The 22,304-nt window shown below is 44.1% G+C and overlaps 1 protein-coding gene across 1 annotated transcript; it reads left to right on the top strand.

Annotated features, from left to right (window-relative positions):
• Positions 1–5,787: 5,787 nt before the first annotated feature.
• Positions 5,788–21,971, top strand: slc2a15a (solute carrier family 2 member 15a; the record flags this gene model as incomplete). Its single annotated transcript, XM_079758767.1, has 12 exons — positions 5,788–5,832; positions 7,463–7,561; positions 10,724–10,884; positions 12,707–12,831; positions 13,344–13,489; positions 14,317–14,449; positions 14,999–15,186; positions 18,408–18,518; positions 18,867–18,968; positions 19,301–19,376; positions 20,970–21,097; positions 21,705–21,971. 12 exons carry the CDS (start codon positions 5,788–5,790, stop codon positions 21,969–21,971), a joined length of 1,581 nt encoding a protein of 526 aa, XP_079614893.1.
• Between the last annotated feature and the right edge of the window lie 333 nt (positions 21,972–22,304).

The following is a 22,304-nucleotide window of genomic DNA, read 5'->3' as shown; positions in this document are numbered from 1 at the left end:
CTGTGTGTGTGCGCGTGTGTGTGTGTGTGTGTGCGTGTGTGCGTGCGTGCGTGCGTGCGTGCGTGCGTGCGTGCGTGCGTGCGTGCGTGCGTGCGTGCGTGCGTGCGTGTGTGTGTGTGTGCGTGTGTTTGTGTGTGTGTGCACGGCGACATTATCATTAGTGGTGGGTGGGCCAGTTTTATTATGAGCAGCTGAGTATATTATTAAGCAACAACCCAACAAGCACACACACACATACAATCCCACACAAACACACACACACATACACACACACACACACACACACACACACACACACACGCACAACACAAATTTGTCGAAGCAAGGTAAAATTGTATTGGCTTAAACAATCCCTGCCCCAAACAATACACACATACACTTTATAATAAAAACATGCTATCTAAATCTGATTAAGACATTATGTGGTTCAACATGACAGAAAGAAATAGGCAGAAACTGTTCCTTCATCCACCCCCACTCACACATACAGAAGCATACATACAGTATTCATGTATGCTTCAGCGGTTTAAGCGTCCTAATCTTTATATAAGTTAAACAGGGTAATATTTTATATCGTTTTATATCGGAGTTACTTATAGGTTTAGTTCATTTTGATTGTACAATAAAATCAGCCTAACCTTTTGCAATTTAACCAGATAGGTGTGAAACGGCTGTTACGGATTGATTAATATTGATTCCTTTTTTCAGTGTGTGTCGCGAACGCATGACCCATGTGCTAACATTTGAACTCTCCATTCATTTCCAATCAGTGTTTCTGTTTTAAAAATATAAGACCCCCCTGGAGGCTTACATTATATGCTCACACACACAGACACACACGCACGCACGCATGCACACACATACACGCGCATACACACAAAAACAGACACACGCACACACATACACGCATGCAAAACACACAAAAACAGACAGACACACATACATACATGACTCAAAGCATGAACCTTCAGCCAATCATTAAGCCATATCTAATCCACAAAATTTGTGTGTGTGTGTGTGTTTATGAATGCATGGGTTCATAAGGCACATTGGAGGACGCCAATCTTTCCAACACTATATCTGAAACACGCATACACAGACACACACATACACGCACGCAGTGTCACACACAGACTAACACCCACACACACACGCACACACAGTGTCACACACACACGCCCATGCAGGCTGTCTCCTACATAACTAATGGCAGCATTTCACGGGGGTGACAGCGAGCGGCGTGTGTGTGTCTGCCCACGCAGTATGGCTGTTAGGATAATAATGAGAACAAATGAGAGCCATCCATTTCCTGCCTGGCTGCTGATTGGCCCTGATGGCCAATATGGCGCCCGGCAATCCATCTTGCGGCCCCTCCTCCTAAACGACCCACCGGCGACCCGCTGTGGGTGCTGTGCTGTGTACCCCCCCCCCCCCCACCTCCAACCCACCCACATTCCCCCCCACCCCCGACCCCCAGCCTAGCATCACGGCACTTAAGACTAAGGATCCGTGACCTAGGGGAGTGTGTGTGTGTTTGTGTTTGTGTGAGCTGTGTCCGTATTTGTGTTTATATATATTGGTGTGTCTGAGAATGTGTGTGTGTGTGTGTGTGTGTGTGTGTGTGTGTGTGTGTGTGTGTGTGTGTGTGTGTGTGTGTCTGAATGAGCATGTGGAGTAGAGTGTATTGCAGTGGTTTCGCTATAACATTCCTTAACTTATTATTATTTTCTTTCCCAGGCAAGGGGGCAAAGATTAGCAGGAATCGGTTTGAAGTCTTGCTGGTATACTGCCACAACAGCTGTTATAACGACTGCACTTACTTCTCTTGCTGTTAACCCAACGGAAACTAACTTACCAAAACTACTATTAATAGTACTACAACTTTCCGCTGCACTATTTGCTTCTCTTGGTTCTAACAAATGGGTTTAGGTTTATTTGTTATAATGTTATAATATCTCATTATTTTTCTCATTTATCTAGATCACCCTGAACCATCTTGCCATCTTTTCTTCTTTTTTTAATCACTTTAATATCTTACTACTGTCCTGTACATTCTGCTGAGACACCCAAATTACTCTTAATTAATAAATTACAGGTTTTTTTTTTAAAAATATTTTCTTATCCTCTGACCTTAGCATGCTTCCTCTTGTCTTGTCTTAGCTTAGCATATTTTAGCTAATTTCAGCAGTTTATGTATAGCTGAACCTAAAGCTGCTATCCAAATGAACTCCTCAGAGGTTTGAGTCAAGTGAGTCACTAGGGGTCACACAACATGGCCACCAGAGGGCCTCCCTGACCCAAAGCACTCTCTCTCTAGCTCTGTCTCTCTCGCTCTCTCTCTCTACATCCCAACCTCTCTCTCTCTTGCCTCTTTCTCACACACACATACACATACACGCACGCACGCACGCACGCGCACACACAAACACACACACACACACACACACACACACACTTCATGGCTGCTTCAATACAGAACAAGCCTGTCATGTTTCAGCCTATAGTGCGACCCTAATGTTCCAAAATATTTACATGCGTGTGTGTGTGTCTGTGTGTCTGTGTGTCTGTGTGTCTCTGTACTTGCACTCGCCTCTCAACACCAGAGGAAGCCATCGCTCTCCAGTGACTCCCAGACAAGCAGCTGTGCAGCTCCATGTGCCAAGCCTGAGACAGAGACAGCTCTCTGGGTAGGTTCACCCTGGTGGTGGGCCCATCAGACCACCACAGACGGTTGTTGTGGGGGTGGGGGGAGATGGATGAGGGGGAATGGTTGGGGATTATGAAGTATGGAGAGAGTATGGGTGAGAAGGTAGAGCGGGGGGGTGGGGGAGGGGGGGGGTGAGGAGGGGCTAGATGGATGAGGGAGGCGGGAGGAGGATGGATGAGCCAGGGATTGACGGATAATGAAGAGCAAATGTATTTAATCACTATAAAATATGCCCTCACTTGTCTGGCAGGGGTAAGATAGTCTAGCAGCTTGAGGATCTTTGAATGCCAGCTGAAAGGTTCTTGGTTCGACGCCCCATGTCCTCAGCCCACCTGTACTCGTCCTTGAGCAAGATGCTCTAACCCCTATACATACTATTTTAAGGTGCAGTGTGTCATTTCTCATGGCATCTGGCGGTACAGACAGTTTGTTTTAATTTATGTATAACCCCATGAAAATAGGAATCATTGTGCCAATTGTGCCCTTCATATCTACACAAGGAGCCGGTCGTCTTTCACCGAGCCTGCCTTGTTGCATATTTGTTGTCATATTTCTACAGTAGCCCAGAATGGACAAACGCTACCACAACGCAGAACAATTAACAGTCATAATTGCTTTCTTACCTGTAAGCTATACAACCTCATCACTTGACGCTTGATTCTGTCGTAGAAGACGTCCTCCTTTTGGAAGAACCAACTGGCACCTTACAGGCCAGTACAGGCCACGGTAGCTTCTCTACGTCGTTGGAAAGGGGTGAGAGAGACGGGGGAGGGTTACAGTTGGATGCAATCTGCGACCTCACCCCTAGATGCCACTAAATCCCTCACACTCATCTATTAACTAAGTCGATTTGAATAAAGGGGCCTGCGAAATAGTAACAAAAAAAAACGAAAAGGATGAAACAAGGTTGCATACACTTTGATTGACAACATGAGGACTCATGCATAATTTAATTAAGTTTTCTTGATTTAGATCCTAATTCACAGCACATGCCCCTCTCTCCCCAGCTCTGAGCGGGAAAGAACGTGACCCATCTGTGATCTCATTGGATAGGAAGCAACGGGAGGCAAGGAATTGGGCTGATTGCTTAACGAGGGCCGCAGGGCTTTGAATTGAACTCTGGTACGATGCTACTGCTGGTGCTATTGCTTATATCTGCAGAGGAACTCATTTTCGAGTGTCACAATGGGGTTGTAGAACTACACAAACACAGACACACACACATGCGGTGTACACTTAAGAGGTAAACATCCATTCATACAGTCCTGCACCCCACCTGACTCCCTTACCCTTCCCCAAGGAATGTCGTTGTGATGTTGATGTTATTGTGATGATTAGTAAGTATTCAGGTGGACATATCATCGTAAGAAAATGACTTAAGTTTCACCAAACAATAACTTAAAACACAACTTACCCTAAGATATCTGTTCTCAGATCACCCATGGCTAATATTAACAATGGCTTTTGGTATACTTATGCTTATATATAACTTGATACATTTTATAACAATGTATTTTGATATATATATATATATATATATATATCAAAATACATAGTTATAAAATGTATCAAGTTACTCTCTATTATTATCTTAAGAAGATTGGGTATAATATGAATATGTTTATTATATATATACATATATAAACGTCTTCATATTTCACCCAATCGTCTTAAAATAATATAATGATTGAGATTCAAAAACTCTTATGAATAAATAAGAAAAGATATGGACGGATTGTCAAAGCAGTGCTCTTGGCCCTCAGTGTACTGCTTCTCTCACGATCATTGATCAGACAATCACTTCTCTCGCATCATTATTTTCCCCTCCCAAACCCTATTGCTCCACACTGATCTGATTTTATGAAAGGCTGGTTTTGTGAAGAGTTTGAAAAATAAGAAAAACTGTCCAAAAGCAGAAAGGAGTTGTTTATCTTCAGATTTCTCGCAGTAATTACCCCCTCAAAGACCTCCTTGTTATCCTAGACACGTGAGAACATAAATCAGAGTAATTTGACAGAGTCCAAGCAGTATTTGTAAAAAATGTGTTCTGTGTTTTCTTTATTATGTGTTACAGTAGCTGCAAAGAGATAAGTTCTTTATTTGTTTCTGTTAGTATTACCTTGCTTGTATTTATTATGTGTTACATTAGCTGATAATAAATGAGTTCTTTATTTGTGTATGTTGTTAGTATAACCTCGCTTGTCTTATTATTTGGGTTCTCTTATGTCTGTGTATTTATGTTTCTCCTTCAAAATAGAGTAACTCAATTGGTTTACAGTAAGGTAGACATGTTCTAGACGTATAGATGTAAACTGAGAACATGAATTTGCATAAAATTGTAACTTATTTTGTCCCTCGTCCCACAATTTGTATCCCTTGTATTTAAGAATGGACAATGTCTGTAACATCCCAGAATGGTGAACTTAGTTAAAATAGGTTCAAAAAGATTTTGCTATATCCTAAAGCAAAAAAACTGTCTACATCTAATTAAATCCTGCAATGAATTAATGTTTATCCATTCACTTTTTAGCCAGTCTTCCAGTCTTCCAGCTCCACACTCATCACCTGATATGTTTAAATATATAGATTTAACTGAAATGTATATATTTAGCATCTTCTGAGAAAAAATACCGGTCCAATATCAAAGTCTTAAAATGTAGCCCACAGCTTTTCTCCGGTGTCCTGCTTGCTCGCATACTCCTTCCGTCCCCTCCTGTCCCACTAGCAGCCTTTCTTTGGTATTTGTACAAATTCACTTAGCAAATTGATTTCAGCATGCTTTCCCTGGTCATCACGTTACTCCCAGTCATGTGATGACACTGTCTGCGCTTGTTAGCGGGCTGGAAGGAGCTCTGCTCGGGGGGGAAAAGAGGCCAAGGATAATCCAACTACAAACTACTGTAACCTGTTGGCATTGGAGTTGGACTCGTTTGACGGCGCTATTGTAAATGATGGCCCCGCCTGCCTGGAGATGGGTCCGTCTGTGATACTTGGACACTAAAGAAGAAACTACTGACTGGGTTCTCTGACTGGTGACTATTTACTCTCGACCAGCGTGGAACCCAATCACGTTTTAACAAATGGCTGAAGAAGTATTATTAACGTCACCCGGGAAAATATCATCGGTAAGTCAATGCTTTCCACTCGATTGCATGAACGTTTTAGATTGTATTTTATTTATTTATTTACCAGGCTGCATATTTTTTGCACACTTTTTAGTTGCTATGACACATGACGATAATATGCGTGAAGTTATGCCAGGACACCGAAGAATGGAAGTTCTCTAACATAACGGGCATGCACTTGAGTTTTTATTTTTTATATTAACGAATAGTTCACAATATAATATATGCCTGTTATATGCCTATCACTCAATATACATTTGTCGAATATAATACAATAAGGGTTTCTGTAGAAAAATATGCAGACCTGTTTACCACCTCCACGATAACTTATGACCTAGAAACCCTCAAAAACTTTGAACTGAGAGGGAGAAAGCGTTCATTTACCAGATCACTGGTTCCTATAAAGAGTAAGTGTCTTCTCTATAGGGTACACACCGCGTCTTACTACGTGCGTAAGTAGGCTACCTAAGTGACAGCATCTGGCTTATTAAGGTTCCCAAATTCAATTTCGTATCACTCCTCTGCCTCTACCTTGAAAGGAGTCTCGGTTTAGGTGTCTTTTTGTGAGGGGTGAAATATGATGGAAGATGTAATTCTTGTACACTTACACATCCCATCCATACTGTGTGTGTGTGTGTGTGTGTGTGTGTGTGTGTGTGTGAGAGAGAAAAAATTAATACATAACAGGTTTAGTAGCAACTCAGAACCATCGAGAGAACAAGAGGTGCCATCAGTATCTCATCTGATAAGGCACGGCTTAAATACTTAAAGCACGACTCTGGCAGTATGCATAGAAATACGTTTCAGGACTCAAGGTGGATGGTTCAAAGTTTGAAAACAATATTAGTGATACAATTATAATCTAAATCTATTGCCTGACTTTGACCTGTATGTTATATAAAATGGTAGGCCTACGTGAATCGGTCTTGATTATTGTTGCACGTTGTCGTCATCTGCATCATCTGCATCATCATCATCATCATCATCACTGTTGTCATCTATGTACTAACTGCATCTCCTATGTATCTCTCTCTCGGTTATGTTTTATATTTACCTGTCTGTCTGTCTCTCTCTCTGTATCTGTCTCTGTCTGTGTATATTTCTTCGCCTACCTCTCAATATATCTGTTTCTGTCTCCGGCTGTCCCTCTCTCTATGCTGTCTGTCTTTCTCTCTCTGTCCCTCTCTCTATGCTGTCTGTCTCTCTCTCTCTGTCTGTCCCTCTCTCTATGCTGTCTGTCTCTCTGTCTGTCCCTCTATGCTGTGTGTCACCCTCTCTCTCTGTCTGTCTCCGTCTGTCCCTCTCTCTATGCTGTCTGTCTCTCTCTCTCTGTCTGTCCCTCTCTATATGCTGTCTGTCTCTCTCTCTCTGTCTGTCCCTCTCTCTATGCTGTGTGTCTCCCTCTCTCTGTCTGTCTCCGTCTGTCCCTCTCTCTATGCTGTGTGTCTCCCTCTCTCTGTCTGTCTCCGTCTGTCCCTCTCTCTATGCTGTGTGTCTCCCTCTCTGTCTGTCTCCGTCTGTCCCTCTCTCTGTGCTGTGTGTCTCCCTCTCTCTGTCTGTCCCTCTCTCTATGCTGTCTGTCTCTCTCTCTATGTTGTCTGTCTTTCTCTCTGTCTGTCTCTCTCTGTAGTACCTGACCAGGTCCCTGTTGGCTGTAGCATTCCTCACCTCCTTTGGGAGCTCCATGCTCTATGGCTACAACCTGGCTGTGGTCAACTCTCCTGCAGCGGTAAGACACACACACACACACACGCCCGCGCACATACAGGCGCGCTCAGACACACGCAGGCGTGCGCATGCTCAGGCAGCAGTAAGACACACACGCACGCGCACACAAATGCGCGCTCAGACACACACACGCTCTCAGACACACACACTCGCTTAGACACACAGACACGCACGCACACACACGATCAGAAACACACTCACGCTCACCGCACTCAAACAATTTTAAGAAGTGAGTCTGAGAAACAATCAAAGTGTACAATGAAAGTTGGTGTTACTACTTAAGAGTACACACAAGGTTTGTTAGTTATTTCAATTATTGTACTGCCTAAAAGTTCAGATCAGAGGAAACAAAGTTCATTCCAACACACTCTTAGATATGTTTAAATTGATAAAGGGCAACTAGGAAACATTAGGAATACTCTTTAAAAGCAGAACTTTGACTCCCTGATGACATGGCTGTAAGATGTATGTCAGACACATTAATCCAGAACGGGATTTGTTTCCAGATCTTCAGTGTTTGAGTGATTGCCACTCCGGTCTTATTTCTCCAACTAATAGTATTAGAATGCTTCCTGAGAACGATTAAAACAAGGTTAAGAGTAAGTGATAGAGCAACATTCAAAATTGAGTTGTCAAGTAGTTAACTCTCTACAGAGGGATCGACAGGGAGGTCAGTTTGGGGAAAGAACCATGCAGTAGAGGCACACTATACCTGCAGAAATAAACTGCACGTATAAACTGCAGTTTATACCTTTTAAATTAAGAGTTTTTACCAGTGCTGTATGATTATATTTGAGTATACTCATCAATACATCTGTTCATACATACAATTATTCATCCATTAACCATGCTAAGACACCACATGTTGACAGCATGCAAAAAAAACACATTCACAACAAACTTTTATTTTAAGTCAAGGTCTTGCTTTCTGGATGTTGGACGCTTGGTGTCTTCAAATGACTAAGTTCTCTCAGTAGAAATATTGCAACAGGAGCTTCTCCGAAAGACTAAAGGGAAAATAAAAGTTCTAGATAGTCTTTTATGATTTCCCCTGCTTTCCAAGGATTCCGAAAATGCTTCCTACATTCCCCTATTGCTTGTTCACCATACTATTGAGGAGATGGGCAGGAGGAAAGGATCAGTAATGTAATGAGACCACTGAGTTGCTCAATAAGGAGTTGTTGGCTGTGGATGCTCTGGGCCAATCAGTTAAAATATAATGATGCATTAATCAAATGTATATCAAGCCCCTATGCCACGACTATATTAGGATCTGATCTAAGACCTTCTATGGCACAGTGACATTTGTGACACAGCTTCTCAAAAGTACCAGTCGGTCAGTCTCTATATGTCATCGTTGATTATGATAGGGAGAGAGAGAGCTAAGGAGTAGTAAAGAAAGGGAGAGAGAATGATGGAGAAATATGGAAAAGGAGGAGAGGAGTATGTGTGGAAAGGGTGGAGGAGTGCTTGTCCTGAGGAATTCCGTCTGAATTACTTAGGGTATTTGTCTTTATTGGAAGGAATGCGCCCCGGCCCAGCCGGACTGAGCTTACAGTGAGGCCTACATCTGCTAGCGCTAACTGCCCAACTCATGCTACACTAAGACGATAAAAGTTAGACTGAGAGTTTGGCGCATCAAAATAATATAGTTTTAGTTGTTTAACCTTCTAACTAGTTATAAAAATAATCAATGTGCTTTTACAGACAAGTTAAGCATAGTTTATTTCTAATTAGAGTAAAACATTTATGGGTGTACAAGCTTATATTGGTGTGCTAGAATTTCCAAACCACCAAAAGAAAACATATATATATATGTAACCTAAATGATATCCAATTGACATTTTGGTTTCTGCCTCCATAGTTAGTTTTACTTTTCAAACCTCTTGTACTGGGCGGAAAATAAGCTATTACTGTATTAATTAGTTAATCTAACGTCCAAGATAAGTTTTGAACTGCTAACTGCTGTTATTCATTCAGTTATCATTGTTAATCAAATAAAGTGCATACCAGGTACTGAATTCACAGCATTTATTAATAGTGTTTGTCAAGCACCAACAACTTTAGGAAACACTGCTTTTCCAACTCTTTCCTGTGGTTAGAAAATGCTTAAAAATTCAAACTGATGAACACTCGTGCTCCTTTTTTCTGAATCAACTGAAACTCGTGCCCTCTTGTGATGAATAGATTACGAGTCTTAAACCCAAAATAAAATTAAGTAAGGTAGGTCCTGGGAATTGGATAAGACTGAGACACCACATGAGAGCAGAAGGCAGATAGGGGGAGAGAGAGGTAGAGAGGGAGGTCGGGCAAGAATGAAAGAGAGGGAGACGGTGAGAGAGAATATCAGTCTTGTGAATCCCAGGTGATCGGCCACAAGATGCATTACCCTCGTTCCCCCCTTTTGTCTGATTGATAAGGCATGCCCTCTTATTGGCTTGGTGATGGAGGATCGATGGGTTCCCTGTACTTTATACGAGTTCTGGGAACTGCAGTCCCTGAGTCATACTAGGGAAGGATTTATTTAATTCCTATAGGCATAGACTTCTTCAACAATAGTCTAGAAGAGATCTTCCATTAGATATCTGCAATGAAGAACTGATACAACGGGCAAAAGTATATACTGTATGTACAATATGCCTACCTTACTGAACTGGTTACCCCCGGTTAAAGAGCCACCATTGAAAAACCAGTCTACCCTGCTTACTTTAACTCACGCTATAAAAAAAGCTGACATGCCAGATATCAAAACCCAGACTCTACATTATGTTTTTCCTTTGTTTAATTGAGAACCAGACGTGTGTGTGTGTGTGTGTGTGTGTGTGTGTGTGTGTGTGTGTGTGTGTGTGTGTGTGTGTGTGTGTGTGTGTGTGTGTGTCTGCATGCGTGCGTGCGTGTTGCATCTTCTAATATTATGTCCAGTATAATCTGTTGTATTCATGTGGAGTTAAATAAATACAATAATTCAAAGGTGGGGGCTTGAGGGTTCGGTTCCCAGCTGAACGGTTGCGGGTTCGACCCCCAATGTGCAAGAACCCCTTAACCCTGCCTGCTCCTTAATGACACGGGTGTGAATTTGTTTTGAAAACAAACGTCTGCTTAATGACGTAATAAGCAAGTAACAATAAATAGTAATATATATTCATGTTTCCCCGGACTGCAGTACATCAAGAACTTCTACAACCGCTCGGTGGTGAGTCGTAATGGCACGATGCTGGACGAGGAGTCTCTGACCCTCATGTACTCCCTCACTGTCTCCATCTTCGCCATCGGGGGCCTGGTGGGCTCGCTGATGGTGGGCGTGTTGGTCACCCGCTTCGGCAGGTGAGAGAGCACTGTCTCTATGTCTCTCTATCTATCTTATCTATATCTATAAAAACCTCTAAGTCCCACTAACACCTCGAACACATGACTCTGCAGTAGTCCCTCATCAGTCCCTCAGTCCCCATTTTCCCTCCTTTCCTGCGTGATTCAACAGCGTTTTTAGTTTTTTACGAACCGAGTTTGATTGAGATGCTGAATAAGTAACGTATAGAAAGAGGTAACCACTGGTTACTAATCCTGTTTTCTACTGTTTACCAACCCTGTTTACCAACCCTGTTTTAAACCGTAATCCTGTTTCCTACTGTTTACTTAAGCTGTTTTCTACTGTTTACTTACCCTGTTTTCTACTACTAACGAACCCTGTTTTCCACTGGCTGCTTGACATTGAACGTGACCCGCCAGAAACCAAACAGAAAGGCATACTTGTCTGCTGGCACTTGGGATGGAGTCAATCGCATATTTAGTGCACGTTTTCCCGCAGCTAAAATCTTTGCAGATACGCGTTCATTTTGGCGGTAAAAGGGTATATATCTCTTCTCTTTAACTCCCTCTCATTATCTCTGTCGCTCACTCTCTCTCTCTCTCTCTCTCTCTCTCTCTCTATCTATTTGTTACGTGCCGTTACGTGTCATCCACACATGTGCTGTGCTGTCCGCTCTGTTCCATTCTGCACTGTTGCATTCTGTAATTTTCCTTCCTGTACAGTGTTTTTTCATCTTTGCTGGTCTATGCCGTCCTTCTTGTAGTGATTGGTCATTGGCCGTCCTCTAGCCCGTCACCCCTACCCAATGCCCAGCAGACCGCTTGACCCATTTGAGGTGGTGGGACCACGGCCATTTGGCACTGCCAACCCAGTGTACACTCAGTCACATCTGGGGCAGCTGTTGGCACTACCAACCAAACCAGTGCCCAAAAAAAAACACAAAACATTCCCAAACAATCACACTGCATGTTTTTTAAAGTATGCCGTTACAAATTACACGTTATACAACGGTAGTGTTTCACGCAAGAGATAAAGGGAAGACAGACACACACACACATGCACGCAAGCACACATGCACACACCCAAACATGCACGCACACACACACACACACACACACACACACACACACACACACACACACACACACACACACACACACACACACACACACACACACACACACACACACACACACACACACACACACACACACACACACACACACACACCCCTAGGTCGGGCTCTAGGTCATGAGGTAATCCCAGACCTGGTGGTAACCTTGCTTTGTCGTCCCCTGGTGGCCCACATCCTTCAGAGGACACTCGTCTGGACCCCTTTGAACTTTGTCTCCTAGTTTCACTACCTCTGCCCTTCAGACTGTGTAATCAGTACCTCACCGCTAAAGTCTAGCACCCTGGCCACGCACACTTGATGATCCGGAAGGTTCCCTTTATGTTTGTTGTTTTAGTTTTTACTGGACTTTTTTACATGCAAATGAAAAGCAAGAAATTTACTATCCCATTCCAAAGGAAGATGGGTTTCTTGGTGGGATGGTTTGGAGGTTTAACGGCCAATCACGGAGCTTGTGTTGGCGTTTTATTGCTAATCGGGGCCTGTGTGGGTACACGGGCAGCGTGTGTATATAGCCGACGGGATTCTTTTGTCTTTCACGGACCTCTGATAAATACCGTCGGAAGAAGTTCAAAGCATTCAACTATTTGTGTTCTCTGTGTGTTTCTTTGTGTTTTCTGTTGTGTGTGTGCTTGTGTTGTGGGTTTTGTGTGTGTGTGTGTGTGTGTCTGTGTGTGTGTGTGTGTGTGTGTGTGTGTATGTGTTAGGAAAGGCACGGTGGTGAACACCAGTGTGCTGGTGTTCGTGGCCAGTGTGCTCATGGGCTTCAGTAAGGTCTGTGGCTCCCCTGAGATGGTCATCGTCGGTCGATTCATCACCGGCATCCACTCGGGTAGACACACACACACCCACACACACACACACACACACACACACACACACACACACACACACACACACACACACACACACACACACACACACACACACACACACATTATTATAGATACAGACAAATATAGAACACAAATATAGACCCACACACCCACACACCCCCACACACACATACACCCACACTTACACACACACACACACACCTACACACACACACACACACACACACACACACACACACACACACACACACACATTTTTATACATACAGACAAATATAGAACACAAATATAGACACACACACTCCAAACGTGCAAAAACAATAAACAGAATACGTACCACAATGTACAGAAGCAATCGTTCAATCAACACAGTGCAACAAATGTAACACACATCAATCAATGCAAACGTGTACCATGACATTCAATTGGTGATTTGATATACAGTATGTATGCTCCGGTTCTCCATTGAACCATGGTTGAATCCCGCTCTCGGACTGATCATATGCAGGTATCTCTCTGAGCGTGGTGCCCATGTACCTGGGGGAGATCGCTCCCAAGAACCTCAGGGGGTTCCTGGGTTTGGTCCCCAGCATCTTCATCTGTGTGGGGGTCTTCTCGGCGCAGCTTCTGGGCCTGCACGAGCTGCTGGGAAAGGTAGTCCTGACCGCCTACCTCCTACTCGGACTACACATTTATTAACGGAAATATTAAGGTTCATCAAATGTAATTTTGTTTAATCCCAGACATGAATTTAGGGAATATCACACCTGAAAGTACTGGACATTATAATATATACTATAATATAACTAATATATTATAGTAAGAAAAGAAGAAAACAATGATAAATAAAGGACAATATATAGACAGGAATTATAACCTTCTATCTATTGATGGCATCCGATTACATTAGTATTATTAGTTATTAATTGAACACAATTGCATGAGCCAAAAATACTATGGTCAGAATTATTTTGTTAGTTATGAGATTTTGTGCAAGAGTTTAAAGAATTTTTGTAATGTTATTTGAACTGCAAATTCAAATGGCAATGGGATACGCTGGGGGCTTCATTTTGGAGTAGAAAACAAAGTATACAGCAATCTTCATCTCTTTTGGATGTTTACTAGACTATTTTTATATGGGAAAACAGGTTTTCCCAAATCACAAATAAGGAGGCATTTCACAAATCTCAACAAAGCGTATTACTTTATGAGTCCATGAAGTCAAATCTGCCCCCCTGGCACCACTCTCAGCCAATCAGAAACAGGTATCACTAGGAGCTGTGCTCTTCCAGCGGTCGTGCTGTTCCTAAAGGATGGCTTTCTTCCATTACTCTTTAATAGGACCAGATCGCAGGACTCTCCCTCTCGTGTCCTGCCCATTAAGCAATACGACCCACAATTCCACAGTGGAACAGATGAGAAAATGTGTGTTACTTTTTTTTTTCCTCAACTAATGATGTCCTTTGTTGCCATGGTCGCAGGAGGAACACTGGCCCCTCCTCCTCTCCCTGGTCGCCGTGCCCACCATCATCCAGCTGATGCTGTTGCCATGGTTCCCGGAGAGTCCCCGGTACCTCCTGATTGAGAAGCACAATGTCCACGCTACCATCACAGGTTGGTGAGCTTTCGTTAGGTTGTAGCTACTGTGATGCAGTGTTTTTTTTTGTGGGGGGGGGGGGGGCTGAAATGCCTATGTGGTTGCAGGAGATATTTGACATTAAATCTTTTGATGCAAACTACTTTTAAGGTTAAATACCCTTGTATGCAAGCAAACTCCGAACTACTACACTCGGGGGGAAAGAGGATTTCCACCACCTAAAAGTAGTGTCAAAGGCCAAAAATGGTTGGGAGCCACTGATGTAATGGGTGGTCTTCCAGTTACATGCCTGACTAGCATGTACCATATCATGTTGGATCATTTGGTGCAAGTGCATAACTTTGAAGGGGAAGACTGTGGAAGTTATAGAGGGGACTAACCCATAGTTATATTGGACCAACAGAATGTGTGACTGGAGGTGAAATTGGCAATCTTGAAACCCCAAATCAGTTGTTAGTTACTAACAGTACCACGGAAATGTCCAATTAAAAAACCCACAAGGCAAAATGTTGCCATTTTAAATGGAGGTGCTGTGCCTCCCTCTTTACACCTCTCCCTCTCTGCAGCTCTGAAGTGGTACCGATCCAAGTGCAACATCCAGGAGGAGATAGAGGAGATGCAGGAGGAGCAACGCTCGCTGTCCTCCTCGGACACTCTGTCGGTATGGCAACTGTTGCTGGACAAGAGTGTGCGGTGGCAGGTGCTCAGTGTGGTGGTCATCAACATCGGGATGCAGCTGTCCGGCATCGACGCGGTGAGTTGTCTACGGTGGGCCAAATGAGAACGCGTGCAGAGCCAAAAAAACATGTCCAACATTTCTCTACTATTTGTTTTAGCTGTTTATTCAGTGTTGTATTTTTTTTTTTTATCTTCCTTAATGTAAATTGTCATGCTGCTGGAAAACTGTCATTCATTAATTAAGATGCCTTTCTGACTAACAACTTACAACTGGGAGTGTGAAAAAACACTGGCACAATTGCGTATCACAACCTTTTCAGTATTTGCATCACGTTGACCCGTGGTGATGTGGTTTGACATTCACATGTATTTACCAGAAAATGTTTCTCTTCCAGGAGACATTTTTATATGGTAAATCAAATGGCAAGCTAATGTTTGTTTTGTAAAACTAGCCTTAAGGATAAAGCATCTTGCATGTGGTCTTGTCTGTCGGAAGGTTATACCAAAGATATGCTAATGCTTGGCAGTGAGGCTAATGCATTGTCGTCCTTTCTTTTCAAAAAGCTCTTTTCAGTGTTGGAACACACCTGCCTTGAGTTTCCACAAAGCCCAAACTATAGAAAAAGATTATGGCTTAAGGCTCAGTTATGGTTCCACGTCGACGCAACGCAATGACTACGCAGACGCTTCGACGCATTCGTGAACCTGTTTTGGTTTTGCATTGGGGTTTTAGTGAGCGGACCAATCACAGCCCTTGCTGCGGCCTCAATGCAAGGTTAACACTTGGGAGGCGCACGTCAGGCCCTTATGGTGGACACAAGGATGGTCCGAAAGGACGTAATGGCTCCGTAAACCCCCTTGCACTGCGTCGACTTGGAACCATAACTAAGCCTTTACTTTGACCATGGAGTCTACCTCAAACACCCCACCCTCCCTCCTTGCCCCCCCTTCCCTCCCCCTTTCTGATATCCCGAGCCTATTAGACATAAGACCTCCAAAACGGAGGGGGGGGCAGGGCCCTAAACGGCCCCTCATAGTTTCATAATACTCGCCTGGCCCCCACCGCGCACTAAAACCCTCCGCTCAGAAAACGCTGCCGTCATCAATTTTGCGCTGATACCATTAACCGCCCAATCCCCCCGCCTCGTTCCCCTCTCCGCCCCGCCCCCATCACCGCCACCCCTCCCTCACTCACGGCGCCCTGGGGGTTCATTAATTATTCAAATGATTACCGGGGCGGCCGGGGCCAGAAAGAGCGTGCTCAGGCGCGTCGGAGCTGAACTCATTAGCGGCCGCCTGTCCTGCTTGTATTTTTAGCTGCTAATTACAGCTGCTGCTGCTAGCTAAACTGCAGCGGGGCCGCTTATTTATGCGGGGAGGAAAGGTGCGGAGCTCTGATAATGTGTTCTATGATAGGGTTATCGGGGGAGGGCGGTGCTGGTGTCGGGGAGAGTCGGTCAGCGAGGGCTCCGTGCACGTCCTCAATTTAGAGGATATAGACGATGGTGGTGAGGAGATCAGTGGTGACGACGAGGATGAGCTAGATGACCTGTGATGCTGATGCTGAGCCTCGGTTTGACTTTTCATCGTCTCAGTGCAACTGATGAAGGTGAAGAGGAAGGTGAACGATGAAGGTCGCTGCGGTAGCGACGGTTTACTGTTATGATGATGATGAAGGTCGCCATGGTATTGACCTTGGCCACGACAATGGCCAAGATACAGGTTCTACGGCACCAGGGAGTTGTGGATGGAGATGAGGGAGGTCAGGATGACGGTGACCTTGGGGTGGTTAGTGATGATGAAAATCAAGGTCGTCATGGTCATGGCCGTGGCGGAGATGATGATGATGATGAGGATGCAGGTTCTAAAGCACCAGGAAGTGACGAGGAAGGGTAGGATAACAGGGGACTGTGTGCGATTATAGTGATGATGATGGTGGGGATGGTGTTGGCGGTGACGAAGATGCTGAGCAGATGCTTTCCCTCAAGTGAATGTAACAGTTGGCAACCCTTGGCTCAGCTCCAGGTGGTGTGTGTGTGTGTCTGTCTCTCATGTGTGTCTTCTGTATCTTTTGTGTATCTTTTGTTTGCATCTGTCTTTAGAGTGTGTGTGTGTGTGTGTGTGTGTGTGTGTGCGTGTGCGTGTGCGTGTGTGTGTTGGTATGAGTATTTGTGTGTTTATGTGTGTGTACCTCAACATGCAAACTGCCATGCCTATGTTTTCTGCGTGCGTGTGTGTATGTCTAATGTGCGTCCTGTGTCTCATTTTGTTGCTCTACATCTTTTGTGTGTTTGTCGCTCGTTTGTGCGTATCACGTTTGTGTAAGCATTTGTGTCTGTGTTTGAGACTTAACTTGCACGAGGCCGTACCTCTGTCTGTGTGTTCCTTAATGTTCACACTGGCGTGTACGTGCGTTCCTTGTGTGTGTGTGTGTGTGTGTGTGTGTGTTTGTGTGTGTGTGTGTGTGTTTGTGTATCATCTAGCTGGGGTGCAGGCCGTCTGTGCAGTGTGTTTATTACCTGCTGCCTGGTGCACTTACCTTCCCCCGGAGCCTCCAATTGAATAGAATTGAGATGGAGCGGATGTCCTCAGTCTGTCGGCCGCCGTTCTCCACCACCTGTGCCAACAAGCACCACCTGCGCCCGCGGCACGCACACACACAGACACACACACACACACATTTACACCGACACACACCTCAACACACACATTCTGCTGTCTCTCTCCTTGTTTCCCCAAATCGCGGCTCTTGAACGTGTGCCATCGCACACAAACGGCCACAAAGTCAGGCGGTCGAAGCTAACATACGGAAGATGAAGGCGATACATGTGGGATGGAGATAAGCTTACGGCAGATGTGATTAAGACTTGGGAGGTTTGAGATGAGAGTAGGATGCTATAAAAGCTCAAATATAAGACTACGATAGGATTACAATGAAATTGTGAATGTTGACCCAATTCGGATAAAATGTATCAACCTTAAGTAGGTGAAGATAAATCCAAGCGCGATTGAGCCACCTTAATCCTATCTTCATCTAGATTAAGTTGGTATTTTGGTATGATGGGTTGAATGAAGGCCTTAAAAGGTAATTTGTTAAGTTGTGGGTTGTTATCAGTGTCATGTCAATGTCCATGTTAACAAATGTTTTACCCTTCAAACTTAAAGCACTGCATCACTGTTGACCACCAGCTAGTCTAATGACGGTGATGCTAACGACGATGATACATCAGACTGTATGATAGCTGGGATCCTTGTTTGATCACGTTTAGTTGATAAGTGTTGTCATTTCCTCTCCAGATCTGGTTCTACACCAACGACATCTTTGAGAACGCGGGAATCCCGGCCGGGGAGATCCAGTACACCACGGTGGGCACGGGGGCCATAGAGATCATAGGGGGACTGATCGGGGTGAGTGGATCCTGAGTGACTGTACCAAGTTGCCCCCTCTATTATTCGTGAGTTGGAAGTTGGTCCGTGAATTGTGTAGAGGAAATCCAAATGATGTGATCTTTTCCAGCTAATAACTACATTCTGAACTTTCTGTGTATGTTCGGTTGAATTAATGTCATGGGTTAACGCGTTCTGTGACCTGCTATTTAGTTTATTTAGTTCTGGTTCTAATTACAATAAAAGTCTTAAGGAGCCGCTGTGTACCAGTGGGTTCCTGTGCTGCACCATGGAGCAGTGTGTGCACCTGCGTTTCACAGTGAGCGTGGTGTGTCTCATAGAGTGTGTGTGTGTGTGTGTTCTCTGCAGTGCTTTACCATAGAGAAGCTGGGCAGGCGGCCCCTCGTCATCGGGGGTTTCACCATCATGGGCGTCTGCTGCGCCGGGATCACACTCTCCCTCATACTGCAGGTGTGTGTGTGTGTGTGTGTGTGTGTGTGTGTGTGTGTGAGTGTGTGTGTGTGTGTGTGTGTGTGTGTGTGTGTTTTGGCCTGTGTGCATTTGTGTGTGTTTCAGTACATGTACAGTACACATACAAGTCTGTGTGTGTGTGCCTGTTTCTTTGTGTGTCCATCATTGCATTTGTGCCTGTACATGTGTGCCTGTGTCTGTGTGTGTGCTAAATTGTGTATATGTGTGCGTGCGATCTGTACATGTGAGCCATCATGCTACATTATCAGGGTTGTAGCCCCCTCTCTCTCTCTCTGAGGTGTTGGTATCTGACTCTCTGGCGCCCCCTGCAGGTCAGCCTGCCCTTCATGCGCTACATCAGCGTCACCTGTGTGGTGGGGATCATCGCTGGCTTCTGCATCGGCCCAGGTAGGTTACCCCGTCTCCCCAACGCATGAATCATGCAATACATGATCATCTATCATAGTGTCCAGTATAATACATAATTTAGTGTGGACTAATCTACTGTAATGTTGTTTGATCGTATAGAATATGCAAAGTGCACTGGAGTGTTTTATAATTTAGTGCAGTATTTTATCCAACAGTAAAATATAGTTGAGTGGAGTAAAGTGTAGTACTTTATTACACATTACGCTTAAATAAGTATAGTTATTATTATCCCATAATTATAGTATTAGTGTAATTGATACGGTAAAATGTAGTGTAACATAGTTAAGTGAAGCATAGTGCTGTATTTTATGCAACAATAACATTGGTGCAGTATAATAACATTTGGTACAGTATACATCTGTTTCTGCATCAGAAACACAATCAGTGCAACATATTGCATTTAACCAAAGGGAATTGATGCCCTGTTTATTCCCATATTATATCCCACTCTGAAATGCTTTACTATTGTGAAGTTTTTTCTCTTTAGTTATATTAGTAACAGTGATGTGAGCCTGAACCTGATGAAATTCCAGTACACATGAGTTGGCCTTAAGAGTTCAAACCAGATTAATTTTATTGTGACCTGATGGCGCCTCCTAGAGGCTAAACATCATAAAGCATTACTGCCCTTTTCTCAGCTTTGATTACCATGGAGTTCATCTTTATTTAATATAACACGATTATATTATCAATATTTAGTTACCTTTCTATTGTATTTGTCTACGTTCAAAGTTATTGATTAGATGGTCAGAGTTGTAGTAATAACATAATTTGAAAATAGAATAGAAAATACAAAATAATTGGTGTTTTACATAGAATAATAATGGTCATTCATCCTGCGTAAGAGAGACAAAGCACATTTTAGTTGGATTTTATGATTAATGGCTTTGACGACTGCCTCAGTTTTGCTTCATGTTCTATCGGTTGATTCTGTCTCAAGAGCCCGCCCCTCATTAGCCTGGATCCTGCTCGATTGGTCGGAGTAAGGGAAATGTGTTTTGGGAACATGAATAATGAAACTGAATGTCAATTATTCATTACAGATGCCGGCCCCATAATTGTCCGGCCAAAACTCAAAATTGCGTTTAAATTACCAAATTTATTGTCTCATTGGCAGGGGTGGACTTTTCCTTTTTAGTGGGGTTTTAAAAACGACTCTCCAGAGCAGTCATTTAACTTTCTACTTCATTTTGTTTCATTTTACCCCTCCAAGTACAAGTTTTGCAAGAAAGTTTTTTCATAGACTAACTTTTTAAAGGTTGTTCTTTTAGTTTGATACCGCCCACCCCGTACATCAATCATCACACATTATTTAACAGAATAAAATAATATATAATAATTTTATGGAATCATAATAATTTTATGGAATCATACATAATAATACACGACAAATGCGTTTTCCACACTACCTCTTCCACCTGTTCCAAACAAAAGGCCCGAACCAACATCCTCAACACCTTACATTGGGTCCCAATGGCTTGCGGAGTGTACCGTAGGAGCGTGCATGAGTCCCGTGCACGGGTTCCGTGCACACGCGGGTGCTGACGTGCGTGCCCATGCACTGTGTTGCAGCGGGCGTGCCCTTCCTCATGACGGCCGAGCTCTTCAAGCAGTCCCACCGGCCCGCCGCCTACATCGTGGGGGGCTCCCTCAACTGGATCTCCAACTTCACCGTGGGCTTCGTCTTCCCCTTCCTCCAGGTCGTCCCGCCGCACAACCCAAACATCCACGCCTAGAGACCCCCCCCCCCCCCTTAGTTTAAACTTGAACTCTGTCCTGGAGGTCCTTCTCTGAGACCTGCCGTCCCCGGCTGGACTGAACCAGGTCGCTTGTGTCTCTTCTTTGGTCTTGATTAAAAGGCGCAGGAGGTTCTAGTCAAGTGGTTAGGAGAAAAGTGGTTGGCTGAAAGGTTCTAGGTTCAAACCCCAAAGTCCAAATGCTACCATAAGGCGTCCTTGAGCAAGATATCACAGTGTAGTGTTCTGTATTATAAGGAAATGTCCAGCATAATAAAAAGTTTAGCATACAGTATAGTTTGGACTCATCTTCTGGAATGTAGTTTTTTTTTTGTATGGAAAATTAAGCAGTGAAGTGGAGTCCCCTTACCCATAATGTATCTTGAACGGTAATTGATTCCTTGGTAACAACAGGAAATGGCTATAAATAAACTATCAATAATGAGCAAGTCACGGTTTGTGCTTGTTCCTTTAGCAATTAAACTCTGTGTTTGGGTACAAAGCTACCTCGGTCTGTGCGTCCTCTTCCACCCATTCTGACGCCTGCCTCCCCGTCCCTCTCCCGCTCCAGATGTCGGCGGGCGCCTACTGCTACCTGGTGTTTGCGACGGTGTGCTGCGCGGTGGCCACCTACGTTTACGCCTTCATCCCCGAGACCAAGAACAAGACGTTCGTGGAGATCAGCCGCATGTTCTCCAAGAAGGAGGCGGTCCTCGAGACGCAGGCGCTGGTGGCGCCCGGGCACGTGGACACGCTCAAGCTGCGCAAGATGAACGGCGGCTATGGCACGCTGGAGAACGGCTCTCTGGAGCTGGACAGCTCCAGCTCCGCGCCCTGACGGGAACAAGGGAGGCCAGCGTAGAGTGGGAGGCGTCGACGTCACGCACGTTCCGAGCCACCATCTCAGTGCCTTTTCAGCGTAAGAATAAAAATAGGTTGTTGTTGTTGTTCTAGAAGTTACCAGTGCCAAGATGGTGTTGGCTCGGAAAAGTGCTTTTGGAAGCTCAGACCACACGATCCAACCCTCCATCTTTAGGCCTCCCCTGGTACGACGTGTTCAGCTTTTACTGTTATCTTTTGAACCGTTTGAATGATGATGATGAAAATACCAAAAACCATCAGACAGATGTATTATGTTGTAATTTAAACAGAAAATAAGATGTATCTATAT

Source organism: Pollachius pollachius (genome assembly GCF_949987615.1).
Source record: "Pollachius pollachius genome assembly, chromosome: 2".
Lineage (NCBI taxonomy): Eukaryota > Metazoa > Chordata > Actinopteri > Gadiformes > Gadidae > Pollachius > Pollachius pollachius.
The sequence above is the reverse complement of the archived record's forward strand: the minus strand, read 5'-3'. Positions and strand labels throughout refer to the sequence as shown.